We start from the raw sequence: 25,292 nt of genomic DNA on the forward strand, positions 1-25,292 counted from the left end.
TAATACAAGCAGCAGCCTTTTTGCTACTGGAATTCCCTTTTAATAAAATAATTCATACAGAAAAACACATTTAGCCACGTATCATACAAAAAGAAAAAAAAATATAAAACAGAACTGCTGATATTTTTTATTTTTTTTTTCTGTTCATTTTTGGGTCTTTTCAAGTGTCCCGGGTAATCACCTCACCACCACTGGCCTCGTATAAACAACCCGTACGGCGGTAAAGAAAGACATTCATGGCATCCTCCAGCTTACCCTTGTCCAAGGACAATGTGCTCTTCACAATTCCCCACATGTATTGGGTGACACGTGGAATTAATAAAGCATTCAAATATGGAAGCTGCTGAGTGCGGCGAATTCCTTCCGTCGATGCTACAATATGTCTGTATCCACCCTGATGCTTAATTCATTTTCCATATGCTGTCACTCCGCGGAGACCGCATTCCACGCCTGCCTGAGCCGTCCACATAACATTACACGGATGGTGGTTTCCAGCCAAAGCAGAGTTACGGGGCCTAAAATAAGCTTTTCACTCGCCTCATATTTATATGACACCTGCTTACATGATTTTATGCAAACCGATAGCTGTATCGCATTCGCTATATTGCGACGGCATTTGGCGGGTTGCATAACAAGAACGACGACTGCCCAAACAGTGAAAAATAAGTGGAGCGGTGTAGATGTGGGATTTTTTTTTTTACCCCCAGAGCTATAATATCTAAAATAAATAAAATTTGCGTTTTGACCATAATAAACATTAGCTACAATAGAGTGGTAAGAGGTGAAGTAAAACAACTGCTGCCAACAGTGGCGGAAAGCGGTACTGCAGGTAACCATTCTAACTGAACTACAAGAAGTCAAAAAGTTTTCTAAATTGGAAGCGCTCTGCCATCTATTTACATTACTATTATCACAGTAGCGTTCTTAAGAGTTCACGTTGAAGGAGCACCCAGCAGCAGGATGAACCCTATTCAATCAGCTAGGGATGATCCTGCCGATTAGAACGATAGCTGTCTTGTGAAAAATCGCTTGCGGTGATCCCAAGAAGGAAAAAAACAAAACAAAAAAAAAAAAAAAAAAAAACGCACACAAAAAAATACACACTTGTTCTGTATGCAAATTAGGGGTTAGGAGCAATGAGGGGTGTGGCCAGCACTGAAAATCTGAGGGCCTTTCGGTGCACTGAAGCCCTCATTTGCAGAAAGACTACAAGTCTTATCGTCACAACCGATTTTCACAAGGCAGGTATAGTTTTAATCTGCAGGATCAACCCCATCTGGTTAAATAGCTTCGATCATGCTGCCGGATGCTCTTTAAGGAGGTCCAAAAATATAATCATGTTCTAAAATTTTTTTTAACATTTCCGTTGCAAAAATGAATTCTTTACGAGTGCCAAAAAAGGTAATTTGAAACGTTAAGACACAAAAGTTTGACAGCTGTGTCACACTCCATTCATACTCTGGCCCCGCGTCCGGAATTTATTATTTTTTTTTAATGCCGAGGATGGTCATTTGATACTCGGTGCCTCGCTTGGTCAACGCTCATTCATTTTCGCTTACTCATATCTCTCCGCTACTAATATGACACAAGACAAATCCTGTTCCTCTACGGGGGGAGGAGGGGGTACTGTGCTGTGGAGGTCACCGTCCAAAACACAGAAGAGGATTATCATAGCACCAATGTGTCAAACCAGGGCCAGCGACATCCTCAAGTTTGGGCAAGTTCAACGTAAATTATTTCATTTCTTAAAAAGGGTATTGTCCCAGAAGGACTATCCCCCCCCCCCCCCCAAAATAACTAAAAAATCCTGTGACCAGTGTCTGTTCATACCTGGGTGATTAGGTGGCTGGAAGATTGCTGTGGTGGAGGTGGTGGAGGAGGAGGGGGCGCTGGGGCAGGCACTTGGGTCCTAACTGGTTGCTGAGTCACAGGGGGATTATACACGACTGGAGTGCCGTCTGGGTTTATAAATGGCTGACCTGTGGAAACATAAGAGTCACCCCTGTGATTTCATCTTCATCATAAACAGGAAGTCAATAAGACGTCAACTTAAAAACAAAAAATAATTACCGTAACTCAAACTTGTTCTAAGCTGCTCTAGGCTATGTTCACACTAGGGCACTCTGTTTTAGGACATGCAGAAGTTGCCACCAGTTTAGGCACTTTGCAGCGCTATTCTTACCATTAAAAAAAACTGAAAATATTTTAATAAAATTTTTTAAAAAAAATGTACGGTATGCACTTATATAGCGCTACTATATTTCACAGCGCTTTACAGACATCAGCATCCAACTGTCCCCAATGGGGCTCACAATCTAGCCGGACCCGGTTATAAGCCAACAGGACCCATCAGAATTAGCTGGGATCTGTTATAAAAAAATAAAATAAAAATGGACCCACCATAGCTCCGTTATGGCCATGACCCTAGTGTGAACAGGGCCGTGGATTTTCGATCACCAAGGAAAATTACATTCACAGAAATGTTAAAATAGACAGCAAAAACATGAAATATTAATAAAACTGGTACGTCGCCTAAATCTGTTCATTACAGGGGTATTCCGGTAGGAAAAAGTTATCAGTTCGGTGGGGGTCCTACCATTGGAAGCGATGTACTCAGACATCTCTGAAACTCCCATAGAAATTAATGGAACGGTAGCGCGCATATGTGACTGGTCATTTCAGGGGAGCAGCATGGGGCCTACAGGGGGTACGGGTGTTCTCGCGATCGTTGCTGGTCCCAACGGTAGGACCCCCGCCGATCTGATAACTTTTACCTTCAGGAATACCCCATTATTCATGGGAAACCCAGGTCTAATGGATGAAACAGGCCGCTTAGTGAACTTTTCTAACAACTTTCGAGACTCAAAACTATACGACCACCTCGGGCCAATTCACTTCCATTAGAGAGGGTTTACTGGGCGACTATCCAAAGATGCGCCAAACTTGCAGTCAAATATTGAATGGGCCTAATTTATCTGACAGAAAAATGCCCACAGCAGATTATACCACTACATAAAAATCACCTGAACAATGATGAAGCCAACCAACACTGTACACTACCGCTGGTGTAGTCACAATTTATCAAAAAACAGATTGGCCTAAAGAATCAAATTGGTCCAGATTTTTTTTCTTTTTAATTAATCCGAGAGAAAAAAAAATTCTACGATTAACTATGAGCTGCTCAAATAAGCACGCTTCTCACCCCAAACTTTCCCATGCATTGGAATAGAGAAGGATGACCCAGCAGTTGGGCCAGAACTCTTATTATTATAAGGCCGGTGGAAAGAAGAGCCATCTTTTTACTGGGAAGACTGTTGGGGCCAACATTAAAGGCCATCTGTCACCAGACTTGTACCTATAAAAACTGACTGACCGGTTGCATGTGTGCTTGGCATCTGTGCAGCTAGGAGCAACGGGGGCGTTGTCGTTACTCCTAGAGGCTCTGCTCTCTCTGCAACTGCTGCATGTTCTCCACTTTGACAGGACCAGGCGTGATGATGATGTTTCATTGCCGGATCCTCTGCTCAGCTGCAGAGAGAGCAGAGCCTCTAGGTGTAACGGCAACGCCCCTGTTGCTCCTAGAGTCTCATTTGCAGATACTGTATTAAAAAAATTCTCACCAATGCGGGAACATATGAACATGGGACTAACACAGATGCCTTAAGCTGCCAAGCGCACATGTAACATGTCATAAAACTGCTGACAGATTCCCTTGTGCATCATGAACAAGGAATTTTAACCCTTAATGTACAGAGCATGTTTGCAATACACTTATATAATTGAGTGTTGTACCTAAGGGACACTGTTTGTGCATACTAAATTGTTATGTATAAATGAATGGTATATAGACTGTACGATGCACACTATCGATTTGTTTTATAGATCATGTATAAGGGAATTATTGTTTTGACATTAACATGTTGTATACACAGAATGTCATGTGATGATGTGGTGTTTGATGATCATGTGACCCTATTGTTAACATGTGTTTTCACTGATTGCACTGAGTTTGTAATGAATTGTGGGTATATATACCCAATAGTAAGCACTGTTGTATAGCTTGACAAAGGCCTCATTGAGCAGGCCGAAACGTTGCTGGGAATAAAGTTTTAGGGTCGTCACCCTGTCACCAATAGCTGGAAGTGCTGCCTCGTCATTTGTTGAGTACATATCGTGGAGGAGAGGCCGGCCTCTGTGAGGAATTGCACCCAGTGCACGTGGTCTGACTGTGCTGCTGCAATATATGTGGTAATAAATATAATATATATATACATACACACACAGAGTAATATATTATTACAATATGCACTATTGATTTGAATGGTGCTTAAAATGGGGGTATTTTTTTATTTTATTAAATTACACACACATACACTTATACATACTAAAAGATTTTTAACTGACTTTTGGGGGTCATTTTATTGTGATGATAAATTATCTGGTAAAACATATTAGGTTCTCTCAATATTTAAGTCCTGAAAATCCCCTTTGAGAAAAATTGTATTGGATCCAGTCGGCTGCATCATGGATGTCGGAGACTACTGAGACTTCCTCGTGGTTTATACGATGACATTTATTAGTTTCACAGGTGCAATATGACAGATCTTAGGCTCCTTTCACACTAGCGTTCGCTGGTCCGCTCGTGAGCTCCGTTTGAAGGGGCTCACGAGCGGACCCGAACGCAGCCGTCCAGCCCTGATGCAGTCTGAATGGAGCGGATCCGCTCAGACTGCATCAGTCTGGCGGCGTTCAGCCTCCGCTCCGCTCGCCTCCGCACGGACAGGCGGACAGCTGAACGCTGCTTGCAGCGTTCGGGTGTCCGCCTGGCCGTGCGGAGGCGTGCGGATCCGTCCAGACTTACAATGTAAGTCAATGGGGACGGATCCGTTTGAAGATGCCACAATATGGCTCAATCTTCAAGCGGATCCGTCCCCCATTGACTTTACATTGAAAGTCTGGACGGATCCATCCCAGGCTATTTTCACACTTAGCTTTTTTTAGCTAATATAATGCAGACGGATCCGTACTGAACGGATCCAATCGAACGCTAGTGTGAAAGTAGCCTTACACTGCATCAGGCTTAACATCTAGAAATGTCATACAATCTAAAACCAAAACCATTATATAATCTATAACAAAATAAGAAATAAATTAGAACACTAAAAAAGGCATAATACAAACTAGATGAAACATTATAGACTCTACAACAAACTATACAACCTAGAACAAATATTATATTATATCTAAAACAGGCTGTCAAAAGAAAAGACAGAAGCGCTCGGCACAGTCATGTCCTTGAGATATACAGAGCGGTTTTCGCCAAGTACAAACCTGTTTGTGGGTTGATCAGTATGCTGCCGGGTGGAATGCCAGTGGCTTCCAAGGGAAGCAAAAAGAAGCTAGTACTAGATGGAGCCACTTGCCCACTTAAGCCACCATCAAAGGGAAGAGAATTACTAGTGCTGACAGGTGGATAGACGGCGGCTGAGTCATGGGAAGGCTGGCTTACAGCGGGCACTGGAAGAGGCTGCTGGGAGTGTGACAGAGAACCTCTGGACGACCCTACACTACTAGAAGACTCTGAACCTATGGGAAAGGAGTAATGGAAAAAAAAAAAAAAAAAAAAACTGTATTTTTACCTAAAAGATCAAAATACAACAGGACATTGACATATGCAAAAAGGTTAACCCCCATCCCCTCAGCTGCCAAGACAGCAGAAGCACCAATGGGCGGCTCATGCTCGCAACAACCAAAGGAGGCAAGAAGTAGCTAAAGCACGTCAAGTCAAGCATGCAAGTAGCAAAGGCTTAAAAGGTGGACCCCATACACCCCCCATTCTTTACATGCACAGAGTAACTTGTGGTAGTCTAAAGCTGGCTGGAAGTAAGCAATATCCACTGATTAATGTGCATATTTTTTTCTTCAAGAGATAAGAGGCCGCCAGGCACCACTCATCCCAGGGAAATCAATAGGATCACCTTGTCAATTTATTACTTGCCTTGACAGGTTTACACGATCACCAACCTACAGCTTAAGGACAGCTAAAATGTGTGTTTTCACTGATTAAAACCGGGTTATTTAAAATCGGTCCAACATTCTGTGAGGACTACTATCCAATTTTCTAGTGCTGAACGGCAACATTCCCTGCGAGTTTGTAGGATTGAAATAATAATCTGGATTCCTGCAGTCACCACTAGGGGGAGCTTACTGCATTGTATTTTATTACACAGGTCAATGTATAACACAGTGTTTCCCAACCAGTGTGCCTCCAGCTGTTGCAAAACTACAACTCCCAGCATGCTCGCACAGCCAAAGGCTGTCCAGGCATGCTGGGAGTCGTAGTTTTGCAACAGCTGGAGGCACACTGGTTGGGAAACACTGGTATAACATATACGCAGTGAGCTCCCCCTAGTGGTGGATTCAGGAGCAAGAATTTTACTCATTTATGTAGGGCAGGGATTAGCAACCTGCGGCACTCCAGAGGTTCTGAAACTACAACTCCCAGAATGCTCTAACTTCTATGGGAGTTGTCAGAACAGCCAACCATGTTTGCATGCTGGGAGTTGTAGTTTCACAGCAGCTGGAGTGCTGAAGGATGCTGATCCCTGATGTAGGGGAATTGGAGCTCTCCATCAGGAAAACAGAGCTCCACCCACGATAAAAAGATACATGAAATTAATTAGCAGCAAAGGCTGAATTTATATGAAAACCCAATATAGTTTTTAATGCTAAGCAATGCCTTTAAGGGTCCATTCACACATCCGCAAAATGGATCCGCATCTGTTCCGCAATTTTGCGGAACAGGTGTAGAACCATTCATTTTCAATGGGGCCGTAAGGTGCTGTCCGCATCCGCACTTCCGTTCCTCCAAAAAATTGAACATGTCCTATTCTTGTCCGCAATTGCGGACAAGAAAAGGCATTTTCTATGAGAGTGCCAGCGATGTGCGGTTCGCAAAATGTGGAACGCACATTGCCGGTGTATGTGTTTTGCGCAAAACACCTAGGGACGTGTGAATGGACCCCAAGTCAATACACAACTGGTGACTTTGAAACTGGTATGTAATATCTATGTGGTCAACTATCCCCAAGAAAATCCCTCAATAGGAGGTTCAGAGGTCCCCTTTAACCAAGGACAGAGCAGCAATGCAAGTGGGTACATCATGCAAAGTTAAGCCATTCTGTAAGCGGCATGACCAAGCGTGGCACTTATGCCTAGGGTGCCCCAAGTCTACCTATAGCCTTGCATGAAAAGAAGAGGCTCTATGCAAGGGAGAGTACTCCTTTCTGTACAATAAGACCCTATGCATGTAAAGTCTAATGGGCCCCATATTACATGTGTGGATTCCTGCAGCCATGCACGGTTTACAGTTACCAGTATATTAGTGGTTTGTCTATTGTAAATTGACCTAAAAACAGGCAGTGGAAAAAATGCAAAGGCTTAGAATAAACCAGCGGAGAAGAGGCATAAAGGGAAAAGAAAAAGGGATGTAAGTGGCTGCTTGCCCGACCAGTGCTCCATTCACTTCTAGTACAGTACTCTGCTATCTGCAGTAGTCACATAGGAGTGAAAGGAACAGGGGTCACCAGTGTTGTATGCACACAGGGGACTCAGGCACCCCATTTTCGTCATTGGTGGGACTCCCAGCAATTGTATATTTATTACCTATCCAGTGGATAGGTGACATTGTTGGCAGGGACAAACCCATTAACTTTCCAGGGTCAGGGTGTCATTAGAGGGAGCCTAAGTAATAGATGTTCTAAACGGTGTGAGCTAGTCGGATGCACGCAATGCCATTATAAAGAGGTGGGCCAAGTCTAGCATGTACTGCATGGAAAAAGAGCCTCCAATTATTACATGGATCCTCTGCTTCTGAATGGCCAGAAAGTCACCTGCTACTGACCCCAAGATGCATGGGTCTGCTCAAGCAAAGGACACTCACAGCTATTCCAATTCACAAGGGTTGGTTTATTAAAGGGACTGGTAAAAGAAAACAAAAAACAAAAGGGTCTGCATTTTTCTTTCTAAAAACAGCGCTACTCTTTGCTACGGCCTGTGTTAGGTATTGCAATGTATCCACATTCAAGTGAGTGGGGCTGAGCTGCAATACCAGACAGAGCCTGTGAAGGATGGTGGCACTGCTTCTGGGGAAAAAAAGAAAAACTAAATGAGGTTCACTTATGGCATGAACTAGATTGGAGTGGTGTAATCTTCCCTTTTCCTAAGATTACATGCTAACTGCGCAAAACAAGCTGATGGCAGCAGGATTGGTTGGGCGTCTTACCGACGGGCACTTGGAAAGACATCCTCAAGGGCAAATGGTGACTAGACAATCACTATTGCTTCCCCCGAGATAATCTGATGCCGGCATCTTCAGCCTCTCTCCCCCCGGGTGGCTACATGCATGCTGTGGTCACGAGGTCTGACCACTATTTTTTATGTCCACCTTAGGCTACTTTCACACTTGCGTTTTAAGCGGATCCGTTACGGATCTGCAAAAACGGACCCGTTACAATAATGCAGGGATGGCCAACCTGCGACTCTGCAGCTGTTGCAAAACTACAGCTCCCAACATGCCCAGACTGCCTACAGCTATCAACCTACAGCAAGGCATGGTGGGAGTTGTAGTTCTACAACAGCTGGAGAGGCACAGGTTGGCCATCCCTGCAATAATACAACCGCATGCATCCGTCATGAACGGATCCGTTTGTATTATCTGTAACATAGCCGAGACGGATCCGTCATGAACACCACTGAAAGTCAACGGGAGACGGATCCGTTTTCTATTGTGCCAGAGAAAACGGATCCGTCTCCCATTGACTTACATTGTGTGCCAGGACGGATCCGTTACAATAATGCAGGGATGGCCAACCTGCGAGCTCCCAACTTGCCCAGACTGCCTACAGCCATCAACCTACAGCAAGTCATGGTGGGAGTTGTAGTTCTACAACAGCTGGAGAGCCACAGGTTGGCCATCCCTGCAATAATACAACGTCATGAACGGATACGTTTGTATTATCTGTAACATAGCCGAGGCGGATCCGTCATGAACACCACTGGAAGTCAATGGGAGACTGATCGTTTTTTTTATTGTGCCAGAGAAAACGGATACGTCTCCCATTGACTTACATTGTGTGCCAGGACGGATCTGTTTGGCTCCGTTTCGTCAAGCAGACACAAAAACGCTGCGGGCAGCAGAATGGAGACTGATCGGAGGCAAACTGATGCATTCTGAGCAGATCCTTTTCCATTCAGAATGCATTAGGGCAAAACTGATCCATTTTGGAGCGCTTGTGAGAGCCCATGACGGATCTCACAAACGGTGTGTGAAAGTAGCCTTAAGAAGTTAGAACCTGCAACAAATCCACAAACGTTGGCGTGTCGAACACAAGCACACAGAAAAAACTCAAGCGTGTAAAAAAGATAAAATAAAATGAAGACATGAGAAAACGCCTTGGCAGCCGGCTCTCTGGTGCACACCGCTGATACCTGTTTTGGAAAGCCTGCCTGTGCTTTTGTTGCTTCCAGAGCTATCCCCTCGTGTCAAAACCGAAATCCCACTGAAGCTGCTAGCTTTGGTGACAGCGGGCTTCAGGTTTCGGATGGAGCTGTCGGAGTCCGTACTGCTCCACGGGCGAGGCTCATTATACTTGACATCATTCTCAGTACTGCTGAAGAGGCTGTTTCCTGATCTACCTGAAGCGTCTTTATTGATCCTGAAAATTTATACAACTGGACTGTAAAGATATATGGAAAGAAAGGAAAAAAAAGAAGGAACAAGAAAAGCGGAAGACACATGCAGACGGAACGGGCACGGGGCTAAATACCTAAATATCTGGCGCCTTTGCTGGGTAAGATTACACTCTTCCTCCTGAATTCTGTGGGTATTTGAACAGAACAGTTAATGGGATGGAGGCGATGGTCTTCACACTGGTATGTACAGAGAGGGAGGGGAACCCCGTCTTACCTCTTATCCGTGAGAAAATTCTCCTGAGAACACAGGGACTGATGGAAAGATAAGACAAAGGAGAATGACTTGCAACAGACTGCTTAACGTTAACACATTTTCAGCCAAGTCAAAAATTCTAATAAGAGTAGACGTGATAAAATGAGTGCTTTTCTCAGTTGGCGCTGCTTACCCCCAGGGAACACAAAAGATCAAACTGGTTAAAATCATGGAATGATTCCATAGGGGTAGAAGGCTCATTAAGTGCACTGCCCAATCAAAGACAGGGATGCACAACAGTTTACAGCTGCATCATTCTCTCCTTCTCTGCCTAGTAATGATCTGTATGATCACGGCAGAGAACGCAGGGTAGCGGGAGGCTGGAGGTGTTTCCAGGACACAATACTGGAGCCGGGAGAGGCGAGTAAATCAATAGAGCACCCAAGGTGTTCACCCCAGCTCATCTACTCTAGACCGCCATGGAAGGCGGAATTACCCTAGACCACCAGGGAATCATACAGTAAACCTGCATGCTGTGAAAGAGAATATTAAACCCTCCACTACCTTGTGCCACCAGAGATGACAACATTAAGCTCCTAGACTTTAAGGGAACCAATATTAAACTCCTCCACTAACCTATACCAGCAGAGCAGACAATATTAACCCCTTTAATACCCTAGACCACCAAGGAATCTAGACAATCAGAGCTGACTGATTCTTTTGATGGTTGGTCATGGGTACTGACGGGTTTAATACTTTCTCCTCTGGTGGTCAAGGGTAGTAAAGGGGTTATTATTGTCTCCTATGGTGGTCTGTGGTAGTGGAAGTATATATATATATATATATATATATATATATATATATATATATAAAAAATCCCTGGTCTAGTGTAGAGTAGGCGTTCATGTGCTCTGGTGGTCTAGGGTAACTGAATGGGTTACTTTTAACAGCTGCTCTACACTTGGCCATCAGGAATCAAATATTAAAATCGCCACTACCCTAGACCACTACAGCAGAAGTCAACCGCTCCACTAGCCTAGACCACTAGGGATTTCTAAACTATATGAATTTTTTTTTTTCTTGTCCAACCTGGAATGCATCTTATAGTCCCCCAAAAAAACAAAAAAAACCCCAAAAAACACAACACTCCACCAAATAAACAGCAACGCCTGCAGTGCTACTGACATACCGGACGCACACATGCTTTCTTGGGAGACCAGAGTATGCAAGTTTGGGTTCCTGACATGTGCCAAACCATTCCATCCAACAAAACAAAAGACAAAACATTTCACCAACCTCTTGTGCAAATATCCGCTCTCTAGCCCTCTGGTATTCCTCTTCCCGCTCTTCAATGGACTTGCTTCTCCTGTCATCCTTCAACCTCATCCTCATCTGTGTAGAGAAAGGGATTAGCTGCGGGACTGGAGCATAATCTATAATCTATAATCCAGGGTACCTATCGAGCTAAGAGTCCCCGGCAGCACCCACCTGATTATCGTCCTTGTCTAGGCTGGAGTTATCCCTTTTGAGAATGTACCGCTTTTGGAAGTCCATGCTCTTCTCATCCTTGATATGTTCTTCAAATTTTTGATCAGGGCTGAAATGAAACGCGGGAAATGATTAATATTCATTGTAATATGCGGCTTCTAATGCTTGCTGATGCGGAAGCTGCTGCACAGAGAACTAAAGGAACCAAAAGCAAGGACGTACCTGACACATGAACATCTCAAACCCTTCATTAACAATCTAATTTCTCAGAGCGGGCAGCGAACATGGCAAGCAATAAACACACGTCAACTTTTATTACGCTAATAATTTGACAGCAGTGAAGCCTTTTTTATGCAACAAGGTAGAGGCGCCGAACAATGAAAGACACCATCACCCGGGTAGGTACCGAGATTAAGATTTTGGTATTTCTAAGCTATTCCATCACCTTAAGGGTCCATTCAGACGGAACAGGTGCGGACCCATTCATTTTCAAAGGGGTCGGAATGTGCTGTCCGCATGCTTACTTACGGATCCACACTTTCGTGCCGCAAAAAAATAAAACATGTCCTATTCTTGTCCACAATTGCAGACAAGAAAAAGCATTTTATATGAGTGCCGGCGAATGTAAATACACGCCCCATTTTTATTTATTTATTTATTTCTCCAGTGCATTAAACATAGGAATCAACTTTACAAAAGAGTCTTCATTAAAAAATACCCACTGATTTATGCCTACAGCTCCAAAGCAAACCCATGTGACTCCAGGGTTCCAGCCGACGCAGTCTGATCTTGAAGGAATGCTCCCAATCTGCCTCCTACTTCTTGCTTTCATACATTCAGTATGTTAGAAAGTAGTAAGGGTTGGATAGAAGGGAAATGACTGCAGGATGTGACTACCTGGTGATCACCAGTGGCATCATTACACCAGCACCCCACCTAGAAGCCCAGCTACTAAGCAGCTCAACGGCTTCCAACCTGCGGCTCTCCAGCAGACTTAAAACTACAATCCCCAACGTGCTCGTATATCAAAGTGATATTGTTACAGAGCACGTACATTAATTTGCATAGGAAGTATATTCATATTTTTGTATAAACAAAAAGTAATAGAAATAAAAAGAAGAAAGTTATAAACAAACAAAAAGAAGATACCATAATTGTTACAGCACTATCAACATCTAGTCTTCCGGTTGTTGTAGTTTTAAAATAAGTCGAAAACACAAACTAGTCTCTGCTATTAACCTCGCAGAGGTGTGCTCCGAAGGAGAGACAAATGGACAGAGCACAAAGGCTGCCCCGACCAAAAACTATTGATCCATCAGTACCACGAGACGTCATAGCACGAATGCATTTCTTCAACACAAAAGAGAAAATATTACAAGAAATGAGAAAATCCTCATAACCTACCTAAAAAATTCAAAATCATCACAGTATTTGAGAGAAAACAATGTAACCTACAGATGGGGATTCCCAGTAAAATTACTTATACCAGATGAAGGCAACACGAGAGTTGTAACAGTGGAGCAAGGGATGAGCCTCTTAAAAAAGTGGAACCTACCTATCTCATCTACTCCTGGACCTTTTGACAGAGCCAAGAAGAGAGCTGGTCGGAGAAACACAGTTCATCAACCACCCAGCGTGCTCATAAAGCATGTTGTATCTAGCAGTTGGTTAGTAAGGGGTTGTAGTTGCACTCAGAGGTGTCTGCATGTGGCCATTTTCAGTTACCACGCTACTGGCATCTAAATGGTTAAACTGTTTAGACAGGAGCTACCTAGCGTCGACCCCAACGGTTGCACCAGGGTGCCCGACATGCATGAGAGCTGACAGTTTATTTCCTCATTAATATTCTGTCACTCAGAACCATGCTACAATTTGATTGGACAGTCCCCCCCAATCACACAACTAAAACTCCACCCCTTCATTGATCAGCCATATTGCTACTCTCTTCTAACTTCCTTCTGCTCTTTGTTCCACCCACAGCGGTGGACTGGCCATAGACCATACAGAGAATTTTCCAGGTGGTGCCGATGCCAAGGGGGCTGCCCAATCTCTCCCCATGTCTGCAGGCCGGGTTACATAATTATCTGATGGTTTCAGCATTAATTAATTTAGGAGCTTTGGGTACTTATGCACCTGACTAGTGGTTCTGCTAGGGCGGTATTTTATGCTGCACACTATGGCATTGTAGGCCTTACCTACTTTTGCAATCCTTGCCTATTTTTGTTGGCCTGCCTACAATGATGGGGCCACTTTTAAGCTTTTTTTTTATTTTCACAAGGCACCCTAAAGTTTACAGTCCGCCCCTGGCGGTTGTACCTTTGCAACTCTTGGAAAGACAGGTTGGAAACCACTGTTTTAGGTATTACAACATTACAGGCTAGTCCTCTATAGGTGGCAATAGAGAGACAGCTGTGGAGGGCTACTTTGCATGTTTAGGTTTTTTTTTCCCAGGGAGCATTGCACCAAGGATTCCTGTATTAGCTGGATCTCCACAAGGAGAATCAGTACCTTTCATGTAGGTATCAAAGAAACCTTAGACTATGGGTCACTAGCTATAGGCCCCTGACCACCTCCTCAGCACACACCTCTAACTGCCTAAGCCACTACTGCGAGATGTACAAGGCATAATACCAAGGACTTTTTCAGGGTGCCGTGCAATTATGGGATGGTCCCGCTTGGAAGTCTTAAGGGGGTTTACAGTGTGTGTGGCCATCAGACTGCTCACCAAGCTAGGCCCTAATCTTTCTATGGGAGCAAACCCGCAACCTGAGTGCCAATACCCTGGTGTGGCAGCCAAGGTTGAAGCCAGGCTCCCCCTAAGCTATGATCGTCTGGTGCAGAAGGTTGGGGAAAGTTTGTGGGGACTTCTCCTTTCAGAGTGAACTTCAGGTAGGCAAGATACTTGAACTTTTTTTTGTGTGGAGAAGTGGCACTGGGTTGGAGAAAGCACATATTCGCCCAATTTAAAAAAAATATATATTTTTTTTATAAAATCTGAAATCCAGTGCCTGGTCTTGAATGCATTCATTATACCCTTGGCAGCAGGCACCACCAGTCCTTCTATTCCATGAGTGCCAATGCTGGATCTCCACAAAAGCGTGGAGATCCATAGTGGTCACGCATGAGATGCATCTTCAGTTGCTAAGCAACAGCCCAGATGTATTCCAGATGCTGCTCTCGGAGAGATTTGTACCATAGATTTATATATTTTCGGCATTGTCTTACAATTATCAGTACTGACAGTTGCTTTTAGGAGATCTGGGGACTCAAAGCTGCCCGGCTCTTTACACTTGATACTTTCTTAAACCAACTTTGAAGATTTAAGAGCAAAGCTTGCCTATTGACAAGACCAACCTATTTATAAATCAATAGGTCCAGCCGTAATACCAGACACAACCATTGACAAGATGGGGCACGGTTTTGCTAAACAATTACAGTCCCCTTAAAAGGGTTGTCTGGGTTTAGAGCTGAACCCGGGCATAACCATATTTTCACCCAGGCAGCCCCCCTGACTTGAGCATTGGAGCAGTTCATGCTCCGATGCTCTCCTTTGCCCTGCGCTGGATCGCGCAGGGCAAGGGCTCTTTTGTTTACAATCACACTGCCGGGTGGAAGCTTCCGCCCAGCAGTGTGTTCGGTGACGTCACCGGCTCTGATGGGCGGGCTTTAGCGCTGCCCTAGCCGTTTTACTGGCTAGGGCAGCGCTAAAGCCCGCCCATCACTGGCGGTGACGTCACCGGGCTTCCTGGCAGCCCCATGGAGAGCCCGGTACGTCACCGGATCTCCAAAAAATGCCTTTGCCCTGCGCGATTTAGCACTAAGGATTCCTTAAGAACTGCATGAACTGCTCCGATGCTCAAGTCAGGGGGCTGCCGGGGTGAAAATGGGGGTATGTCCGGGTCAACCCCTTTAAGATGAGAAATTTGCTTGGAAACAAGACTCACATTCTTGTATTGCTCGTTTTGTTCACAATTACAGATTTGCCACTCTGGTCCACATTGTGATCGAGGCCAAAGTATGCAGCGACTCTGTGCAGGAGCATCCTGTGATAGGAGGTCATCGGAGGGAATTTCTTTCGCTGAATTCTACAAATAAGCAGACAAGACAGAGCATCAAAATGTGACAATATACACACAGCCTGAATGCTTCACTTCATAATCTGGTATCTATAAGGTCTGCATTTTACAGTGTAAGGACATGTTCATACTGCAGATTTCCACTGGAAACCTCCACAGCACAAATCTAAGGCTGACTTCTGGATTTCTTCTGTAGACTTTTGAGTTGTACATTGAATGAGGCTGTGTGAACATAACCTAAAGGTGCATATCTCTCAATACTGCTATATCAACACATGACAGGCTATCAGTGATCACTGGGATCCCCGCCATAACTATAGTGTTCCCGTGCCTCCCGCATGAATGGGATGTATCAGCGCCACTCCACTTAAAGATGGCGGAGTTCTGCTTTCTGCTATCCCACAAAGACTGAATGAAGGCACAGGTTGCTCCAGTCCTACGGAGGCATGGGACCAACCCCCCCCACACACACACACACTCCTGCCCCCCCCCCCCCCGCCCCCTCCAATATTTATTGTCTTTGTGGGTCTTAGAAGTAGGACTCCCAGCTATGAGACGCTTATCAGAGATCGAATGTTTGTGGATAAGTTGCAAATATGGCTGCATTCTGGCTGTCTATAGCCGCCACAAGGGGGAGCTAAAGGCATATTAATGTATATAGCTAGTGAGACACTCAATGCACACACTTCAGAGACTGAGTTCTCTCTTTACTTACTCGTTGGTAGAAATAAAATCTAATATATCCTGTTCCAATTTGAGCAGCATCATTCTGTCCCTAAAACACAAATAAAAATATCTGATTAATGGCCAACAGATAAGAAAAGTCCCATTATTTATCCACTTTTTACTAATAGTTTTAAGAGCTTCCCTTTTACTCTGACAACGCAGCCACTGTGAAGCCTCCTAATCCTCAGCTTACTTTCGCCATCACTAATTCAATACTAATCACCATTTAAATTAATATTAATTAGTTTGGTTAATGGCGGAGCAAGAACATCAATTATGAAAACTATTTGAAGGGCCGCTGCCTGTACTGTTCAGACATCCAAGTCCCTGCCCCCTGCTTGTGCTTTATCCACAAGCACACAGACTGATGCGTGGGCATAAATCCGGGATCCATATGGTAAAAGCATGCACCAATCTTTGAATCAAGCCTGATGCTATTATTGTATTTTTGCATTGAGACTGTTCCTGCTACTGGATCTATGCACTTATCTCTCTTTACTATACTTCTGTACTAAGCTTGGATCTGAATATGAATCTGTTACCAGATCTAGGCAGCAAGCTCAGTTCCGTTGCCAGATCTAGGCAGCAAGCTCAGTTCCGTTGCCAGATCTAGGCAGCAAGCTCAGTTCCGTTGCCAGATCTAGGCAGCAAGCTCAGTTCCTGTTACCAGATCTAGGCAGCAAGCTCAGTTCTGTTACCAGATCTAGGCAGCAAGCTCCGTTCTGTTACCAGATCTAGGCAGCAAGCTCCGTTCTGTTACCAGATCTAGGCAGCAAGCTCCGTTCTGTTACCAGATCTAGGCAGCAAGCTCCGTTCTGTTACCAGATCTAGGCAGCAAGCTCCGTTCTGTTACCAGATCTAGGCAGCAAGCTCCGTTCTGTTACCAGATCTAGGCAGCAAGCTCCGTTCTGTTACCAGATCTAGGCAGCAAGCTCCGTTCTGTTACCAGATCTAGGCAGCAAGCTCCGTTCTGTTACCAGATCTAGGCAGCAAGCTCCGTTCTGTTACCAGATCTAGGCAGCAAGCTCCGTTCTGTTACCAGATCTAGGCAGCAAGCTCCGTTCTGTTACCAGATCTAGGCAGCAAGCTCCGTTCTGTTACCAGATCTAGGCAGCAAGCTCCGTTCTGTTACCAGATCTAGGCAGCAAGCTCCGTTCTGTTACCAGATCTAGGCAGCAAGCTCCGTTCTGTTACCAGATCTAGGCAGCAAGTTCCGTTCTGTTACCAGATCTAGGCAGCAAGCTCCGTTCTGTTACCAGATCTAGGCAGCAAGCTCCGTTCTGTTACCAGATCTAGGCAGCAAGCTCCGTTCTGTTACCAGATCTAGGCAGCAAGCTCAGTTTTGTTACCAGATCTAGGCAGCAAGCTCAGTTTTGTTATCAGATCTAGGCAGCAAGCTTAGTCTGTCCCCATATTTTTGGACATATAAAGCCATCTCAGCAGCTGTATTCCAGCAATGCAATTTGTCTCACCCCAGCTGCGTAATGTGTTCCCCAGTCTGACCACCAGATCAGAACTTGCTGACAGTCTCCCCTGTGTGACGTAATCCTGTACTTCACAGGAATTCAATCATTGCCTATCAAGTCCCTCTAGTAGATCTCAGACGCATCCCCTCTAAGCGCCATCCTCCTCGTTCCTCTGCAAGCCCACCAAGCATACAATACTACTTAAGATACCATTTCTGCTCTGCATCATGAACCAGTAGTTCAGGGATACAATAGGCAAGTTCATACAACTATTAGCTACTGAGTTATAGAACTACCCTGACTCATGCTAACGACATGCCTGGACCATCTGTGAGTGCTGTGTGCAGAGTCTCCAGTGTGTTCTATGAGATGCAGCCTCACACTGCTCTCCCCTGCCTCCTACTCACACGCAGTAAGCAATGGAGAGCAGTGTGAAGCTGCATCACAAAGGATACACTGCAGTTTGAGCGATGGGAAAGAAGTTCGATGAGAAGAGTGAAAAGCCAGTCCATGAAAAGCCAGAGGAGTCATGGGAAACCTAGGGGCTATTACAGGAACCAAATCAGAAGGGGAAGGAGGAAGCAAGATGACAACATATACGGTAAATGGTACATCAAAATAAAACCGGTATACACAAGCCTCTACAATATTCCTTAATAAAAGCCTATGCTGCACTAGATGCTAGAGTGCTTCTTTAACCTATGCATCCAGACCACAGCATGCAATTAGTTTTCCTAGAAAAATAAACAAACATTATTGATATGGCAGAGTCTGCATTAAAGGGGTTTTCTGGGATTTTAATATTGAGGGTATATCCTCAATATCAGATCGGCAGGGGTACGACTCAAGGCACCCCCACCAATCAGCTTTATAAAGAGACTGTAGCGCTACATGAACGCTAAGACCTCTTCCTAGGCAATGTGATGTCACGTTCATCAATCACGTGTCCCTGGTGCGGTTCAGCCCCATTCAAGTGAGCAATACCAAGCACAGCCGCTAGCCAATGGACTGCTCCAGTGACCATCGCGGCTTCCTCAAAACAGATTAACGGCGGAGGTTACAGGAGTCGAATCCCCGCCAATCTCATAATCCCAAAGAACCCCCTTAAAGCCGAAAGCATTTGACGCAGCTACTACTTGAATCCCCTTTTTCACAGATCCATCTCCCCCCCCCCCCACCCAGTCCATACCAGTTACTGGATGCTTTTTAGACCGTGGTATTCAGCATTTAATTCTAGAATTTACTTTTACAGCAAGTTGAAAGGTCCGCACACTGCAAAACAGCTTGATCCCCCTCTCCAAATATATAAACCCCCCACTGCACATTTGTCTGCTGCGGTTTCACCAGAAGAGGAGCTCGACTGCTCGCACAGAGCGTAATGTATCAGGGGGCGAGAAAATAGCGACAGCGAGCGGCTGAGCGAGCACAGCAGGTGCCGAATTGTACTTGTAACAAAGGATTAAGACATCGAGCCCCTAAGAGCACTGGAAATAGATCACACAGCATTGATGTCTGGAATTCTGCTGCACGTTGGGGTTTAGACCACTCTTACATGGTGGAGAGACCACAAATGGTCAGCAAGCCCAAATGTCCCGAATGTATGCAGATATTTGGGGAATAAAATCCAATCTCCCATTAACATCTGCTTGCTGGAAAGTTGGGCGACAATCAATATGAACAGGGGTCGTCACCCAGCTTTTCCAAATCCCACAGCCCAGATTATACAATGACAATGCCCTGCACTCCATAGGTCACAAATAAAAGGGCTTGATATTACGGAAACAGCGCCACTCCTGTTCATCAGCTCCAGGACAAGATTCTTTTCATTTCACGAACAATCCCTTTAAGGAAAACTAAATGACAACTCACATGGAAGTTGGAATTGCAACCATGTTGTATGTCACCCAACTTTCACACAGGCAGATATAAATTTGACAGAAGGATGCAATTTAAAGGGGTATTCTAGTTTAATTAGGCTACATGATCACTATCTGTATATTTTTAGGCTGCTCTACAGTCCGGAATATCGTGACTCCTGCAAAGGGCGAACGGGGTCGGGTGCCTGGAGTAGGACCATCACCGATCACTAAGGGTACTTTCACACTAGCGTTATCCTTTTCCGGCATTGAGTTCAGTCACAGGGGCTCAATACCGGGGGAAAAAAAACATCAGTTTTATCCTAATGCATTCTGAATGGAGAGCAATCCGTTCAGGATGTTCAGTCCCTCTTACGTTTTTTGGCCAGAGAAAATACCGCAGCATGCTGCAGTTTTCTCTCCGGCCAAAACACTTGCCGGAATTTCCATTGAACTGTATTAATGCCGGATCCGGTACTAAGTGTTCCAGAAAACCGGATCCAGTTTCCCGATCTGCGCATGCGCAGCCCTTTGAAAATGAGAAAATAAATGAATATCGGATCCGTTTTTCCAGATGACAACCAAAAAGACGGATCCGGTATTGCAATGCATTTGCCAGATGGATCCGTATCAGTCTCACAAATGCATCTGGATTGCCGGAAGGCAGTTCCGGCGACATTAAAGTTCTGGAATAACCCTTTAAAGGGTTACATTATCCCCTAGCTACAGTATAGGGCAGGCATGTCCAAACTGCGGCCCTCCAGCTGTTGCAAAACTACAACTCCCAGCATGCCCTAATAGCTGTAAGCTATCCAGGCATGCTGGGAGTTGGTTTAGCAACAGCTGGAGGGCCGCAGTTTGGACATGCCTGGTATAGGGGATAACTATTAGATTTAAGGTTGTCCTACCGCTGGATCAGAACGTGGACCTGTACCCCGTGGAACCTACAGAAATGAACAGGGTGGCCGATTGGGCATGTGCACAGCCACTGCATTCATTTCTATGGGAGTTCCAGAGATAGGCGAGTACAGTGCTCACCTACTTCCAGAACTCCTGTAGGAATGAATGGAGCGGCAGCACACATGCCTAACCGGCCACTACATTTCAGGGGGCTCCACGTTCTCCAGAGGATCCCCTCTGAGCTAAGTTATTCCCTATCCTGTGGATAGGGGATCATTTTACATAACCGGAATAACCCTTAAAGTATTTTTTCGATTATATCAGCTTGAAAATGTAACATCCCTGCTGCAGTATAGTAAATAGGGGACAGTTTTGCATTCAGCTATGTTCACAATGCATGCTTGGGAATGCATACCTCCATATATGTACACCTCACCCAAGACCTAACTTGGCAAGGGTGTCGGGAGAAAGCTGGATGACAACCCCTGTGGGGGCTATACCGGCAGGGAAGACTCACTGCCACCAAGAATGTGATACAAGTCAAATCGGTGCTCCTTCAAAAAGGACCTTTTTAGAGTGGTCGATGCAAACTGAAAGGGGGAGGAATGATCGTTTGTACGATCATTCATACCCATACAGTTTACATATTGGGAGCAGCGTGTCTCATTTATGAAGGGAAATGTTCTGCTGCCCAGCTTACATAAATGACAGTATCACCCAAAAAGATTGTTGCCCTGTTTCATGTAAAAGGGCCCTAAAGCTCTGTTCACATCACGTTTAGTGGATGCATTTACACCAGGAACATCTACTGGTGTATGCGCCAGACATAAACCCCCAACATACGTCGCTGGAGGGCATGCTTCTTTTGCCATTCGTCATCTCTATAGGGGTTCGTTGGACTGTGGTGGGGGAGGGTTAGTTAATTTGTCTCGTAACCTCAATCTGATTCTAGACAACCTAAGCCCAAGAGGAAAAACTACAAAAAAATTAAATTGTGCGCTCCCGAGTCCATAAATCAGGATGGGATAATAACGTCCCTGAAACTCAGCCGTGTTCCCGAGCACTCGGCAGCTAATCTCTGATAATATAAGCAGCAGACACCACCGCGAGCAGATGGGAGAGGAGAAGACGCAGGGGCTTTATTGACGCTTCTTTAAATACCAAGAGCCAACAGGTTGGTTGCCGAGCAACAATAATTGAGAGATAAATATCTGGAAGAAAACGAGGATTTTAAAGACTTAAAAATATGTTGTTTTGTTAAAAAAAAACTTTTTTTTAAAAAAAACCAGCAGAATGTAAGAAAGCAATCGATGATCGAATAAACTTTAAAAACAGATCATAATTTTTAATTTAGCTGCAGGTCCCAAAGCCGCGGTCGTGGGGGATGCGCTGAACATAAAATTCTTGGGAGGACTACAAACTGCTTACACAAAAATTGGCGATCGTTATAGCTGTGCCCTAAAATGGGTCTGGTCCTAATAGAACGGAATACTCTGGCTCTGAACTGGTAGAATAGTGACAGATAAGCTGATCGGTCACATGTCTGACAGCGGGGTGAAGGTAAGCTTCTGTCTGTTCCCAAGGGCAACTAGAAGAATTGTATTCAAAAATAGCACCACTCCTACCCACGGGTTGCTTGTGGTACTGCAGCTCAGCACCATTGACTTCAATTAAGTTAGGCTGCAATACTGCACACAACCTGTGGACAAAGGTGGCGCTGTGCTTTGGAAGAAAGTAGCCATGTTCTTCTAGTCTTCAAAATCCCTTTTCTGTAATCCTTGAAATGCAATCAGAAGCAAAATGACTAAATCTTGTCAGGAATGGTCTTGCTTCTTCAATAAAGTGTCCATCAAGTGGACATCTTTCTAATAACCTGAATGACCTTGAAATTAGCTTTCCATCTTGGGTAACCCATCTTTGGCACTTAATGTGGGTGGTTCTGAGGCAATCCTTTGCTCCATTTGAATAGTCCCTTTTCGATAAGAAGCGTCCCTTAAAGGGGTTTTACCATCACACACAATGGGGGCATATCGTTAGGATATGCCCCCATTGTCTGATAGGTGCGGCTCCCAGAGGTGGCACCTGCACCTACAATGAGAACGGAGCGGGGAAAATGAACAGAGGGCGTACTGCGCATGCACAGCCGCCCCCAATTCATTTCCGTGGGGTCGCCGAAAATAGCCGAGCGCTGGCTCGGCTATTTCGGTCTACTCCATAGAAATGAATGGGAGCAGGGGCCGTGCGTGCACAGTGCGCTCCCATTCACTTCTATGGGAGCAGCGCTTGGTGGTGGATGGACCCCAGGAAATCTGGGGTCCTCCAGCAACAGCTCTCCCCGCTCCGTTCTGCTTGTAGGTGCGGATTCCAGAGGTGGAACCTGCACCTATCAGACAATGGAGGCATATTGTATGTGATGGGAATACCCCTTTAAGATGATCCCAGTATGTCCTGCTGCTGTGACCTCCAGCAATCAGCTGCAATCTGTGGAAGGACCTGGCAGAAAGTGTGTCACTTCCCAGCAACAGCACAGGTGAAATGAAATATTACACATATTTAATTGAAATCAACATCTGGCTGTAGTATCCGTGGATGAGCTGGGTCCCCCCCCCCCCCCAAAATAAAATATATATTTTTTTTTTCCCTGCCTAACAGATAAGGGCCCTCACTTTCCTCACCTTCGATTACCCTCTTCTCCACCAAACAGAACTCCGTTGGAGACACGTGGCCTTCAAGACCTCATACCAGAGGGAACCAGAAGATATCTCTATGGAAACATCCATTACACAGCTACATAAAAGGTTAATTGGATGCACCATTTTTTAATATTTGTTCTTTAACTGTCCTTCCTACTCCCTCGAGCTCTGTGGAACATCTCAATGACATGCAGGACCAGATTCACCTTGCAAGTACCTTGATCATTACTATGACTCCAGCCAACGATAAAAACCTCAACAGACAGAGACCAGCAACAGAAAAAAAAAAAAAAAGTTATGCATAAAAGAACGAAGCCCTCACAGGAGAGGTCTATCCTCTACGTCCCCATAAGCAGATGTTTCCTGCCGGTTCTTGATGACTAGCGGTAATATCAGTGTCACAGGCTCGAGATCTTTAAATGAGTTTAGATGGCAGAAGTAATAAAGCGCAGTCTGCGAGACACTGAAGGTTATTTAATGTGTCACTTGTAGAAACAATTTATTTCCCTAAAGAGATTTGGCTCAATATTTATTTAATTTACACAAGTGCAGAAGTCACCGGCGTCATAAGACTGTCATATATCCGCCGCAATAACACGGGATCAACTTCACCTACCTGGGGTTACTTTTCAGAGTGTTCACCAAAAATTCGTGGAGGTCTATGCCGGTGGAATCCGTGTATTCTTGACTGGAATCTGTAAGAAGAGGAGAGATACATTATGGAATAGAAATGTTATGGGGGCAAGGGCCCAGCTTTCAATTTCCAACCTAGCTTTCGGATATGAGGAATCTGAGGGTTTGCTATTGGCAATACGACTGCTTTCATCTGTACTCTATTTTTGTGGATTAAAGACGTATTTCCATCAGAAAACGGTGTTATTTAAATGCGACTAATAGAAATCAAGTGTTTTTAGAATTTTGGGCTTTTTTTTTTTTAGTTAGTCAGGACAATATGATAGAATAAATATAAAATATTGTCCTCTCTGTAGAACTAATCTGTGATTGGGGAAACAAGTCATCTCCATTTACAACTCTGCTGCACAGGGAAAGGTTTATCCATGCAAGAGGAGAAATAGTACTCTACTTGAGTCACCACCCCTTACTCCTCTCTGGTCTGACTGATGGTCTGACAAAGTGTGAAGGGAGACTCTCTCTCTGTCTCTCTCAAAAGGAGGTTAAAGACAGGTGGTTAAACAGGAATACATGGGTCGACAAATATCAAGAAAAACAAGTCTACCCACCATACAGATCTCCCAAGAAAACGGCAACCTTGGCAATCCATAATTAGGTCACTCTTGCCAGTTATGACAACTATCAGGCGCCTATTAACCACCATAGTCTGCGGCACATAGGACTATTACCCATGGAAAAAGTGTATGCCCCTTTATAGTTGTCATGGTTAATACAAGTCATGCTTCTTAACAGGTCTATCTTGGACTTGGGCATTCCCATAAACGAAGACCCGTGTCCCGAGCAATTTATCAGCGAGTTTATGCAAATGGTGGCACCACTTTCTAAGGAGAGCATTTTCAAAGTTACTAAGTTTAGGCAATAATTTAATGGTTTTTCTATTTAAAGAGTGACTTTGAATTTGCTACTACTCTCCAATATGACTACCACCTACCATAGGAGGAGCGACCATACAATAAGATTCCACCAGTCATACTTTCAGGTAGAGGTTACCCATCAAGACCATTGTCAGGTCAATTAAACTCAAGACTTTCACAGACTGATTTTAAAGGGAAGAAATTATGAAATGTCAAGAGGTAGAATGCCTCTCCCCTAAGCAGAAATTGTGTGGTGGGGGGAGCTATTCTGTAAGCCACAGACCTCGAGAAAGCATTTTGCGAGTGGATTTTTCATTCCCTTTTTCCTTTTCAGCTTCATCTTTAGAAGGTTTATCCTCTTTTCCAGGGGATGGTGCAAGCTGAATCGATATTGGCTCCTGGAGATCTGGAAGGGGCTCCTTAAAAATAAAACACATTTCCAGATCGAGCTATATATTGGAAGCCTGGGTATAAGTCTTATCAGGATAGCAATCGAAATGCATAAAATAAAAATGGCGCCGAACTGGAGGTGCATTCCAGTGCTGAGGTCCTAGGTTTGAATCCAACAAAGGACATCAGCATGGAGGTCTTAAG

General features: G+C 44.6%; 1 protein-coding gene across 17 annotated transcripts in view; it reads right to left on the bottom strand.

Annotated features, from left to right (window-relative positions):
- Positions 1-25,292, bottom strand: part of R3HDM1 (R3H domain containing 1) — an 85,672-nt gene that overhangs the window by 18,501 nt on the left and 41,879 nt on the right. For 14 of the 17 annotated variants that reach the window (XR_006391007.1, XM_044302511.1, XM_044302517.1 and 11 more), the window contains 11 exons: positions 24,982-25,117; positions 23,768-23,846; positions 16,226-16,285; positions 15,379-15,519; positions 11,435-11,543; positions 11,243-11,338; positions 9,968-10,005; positions 9,828-9,878; positions 9,490-9,716; positions 5,332-5,586; positions 1,831-1,979 (listed from right to left, as the gene is read on the bottom strand). Coding sequence is in view for 16 of the 17 variants with exons in the window: in XM_044302511.1 (XP_044158446.1) it covers positions 1,831-1,979; positions 5,332-5,586; positions 9,490-9,716; positions 9,828-9,878; positions 9,968-10,005; positions 11,243-11,338; positions 11,435-11,543; positions 15,379-15,519; positions 16,226-16,285; positions 23,768-23,846; positions 24,982-25,117 (1,341 nt within the window). In the remaining variant the exon portion in view is untranslated. The remainder of the gene's footprint in view (positions 1-1,830; positions 1,980-5,331; positions 5,587-9,489; positions 9,717-9,827; positions 9,879-9,967; positions 10,006-11,242; positions 11,339-11,434; positions 11,544-15,378; positions 15,520-16,225; positions 16,286-23,767; positions 23,847-24,981; positions 25,118-25,292) is intronic. The other 3 variants (XM_044302522.1, XM_044302524.1, XM_044302523.1) reach the window with 1 other exon arrangement.

This window comes from Bufo gargarizans, chromosome 8, assembly GCF_014858855.1.
Source record: "Bufo gargarizans isolate SCDJY-AF-19 chromosome 8, ASM1485885v1, whole genome shotgun sequence".
In the NCBI taxonomy this organism is placed as follows: Eukaryota; Metazoa; Chordata; class Amphibia; order Anura; family Bufonidae; genus Bufo; species Bufo gargarizans.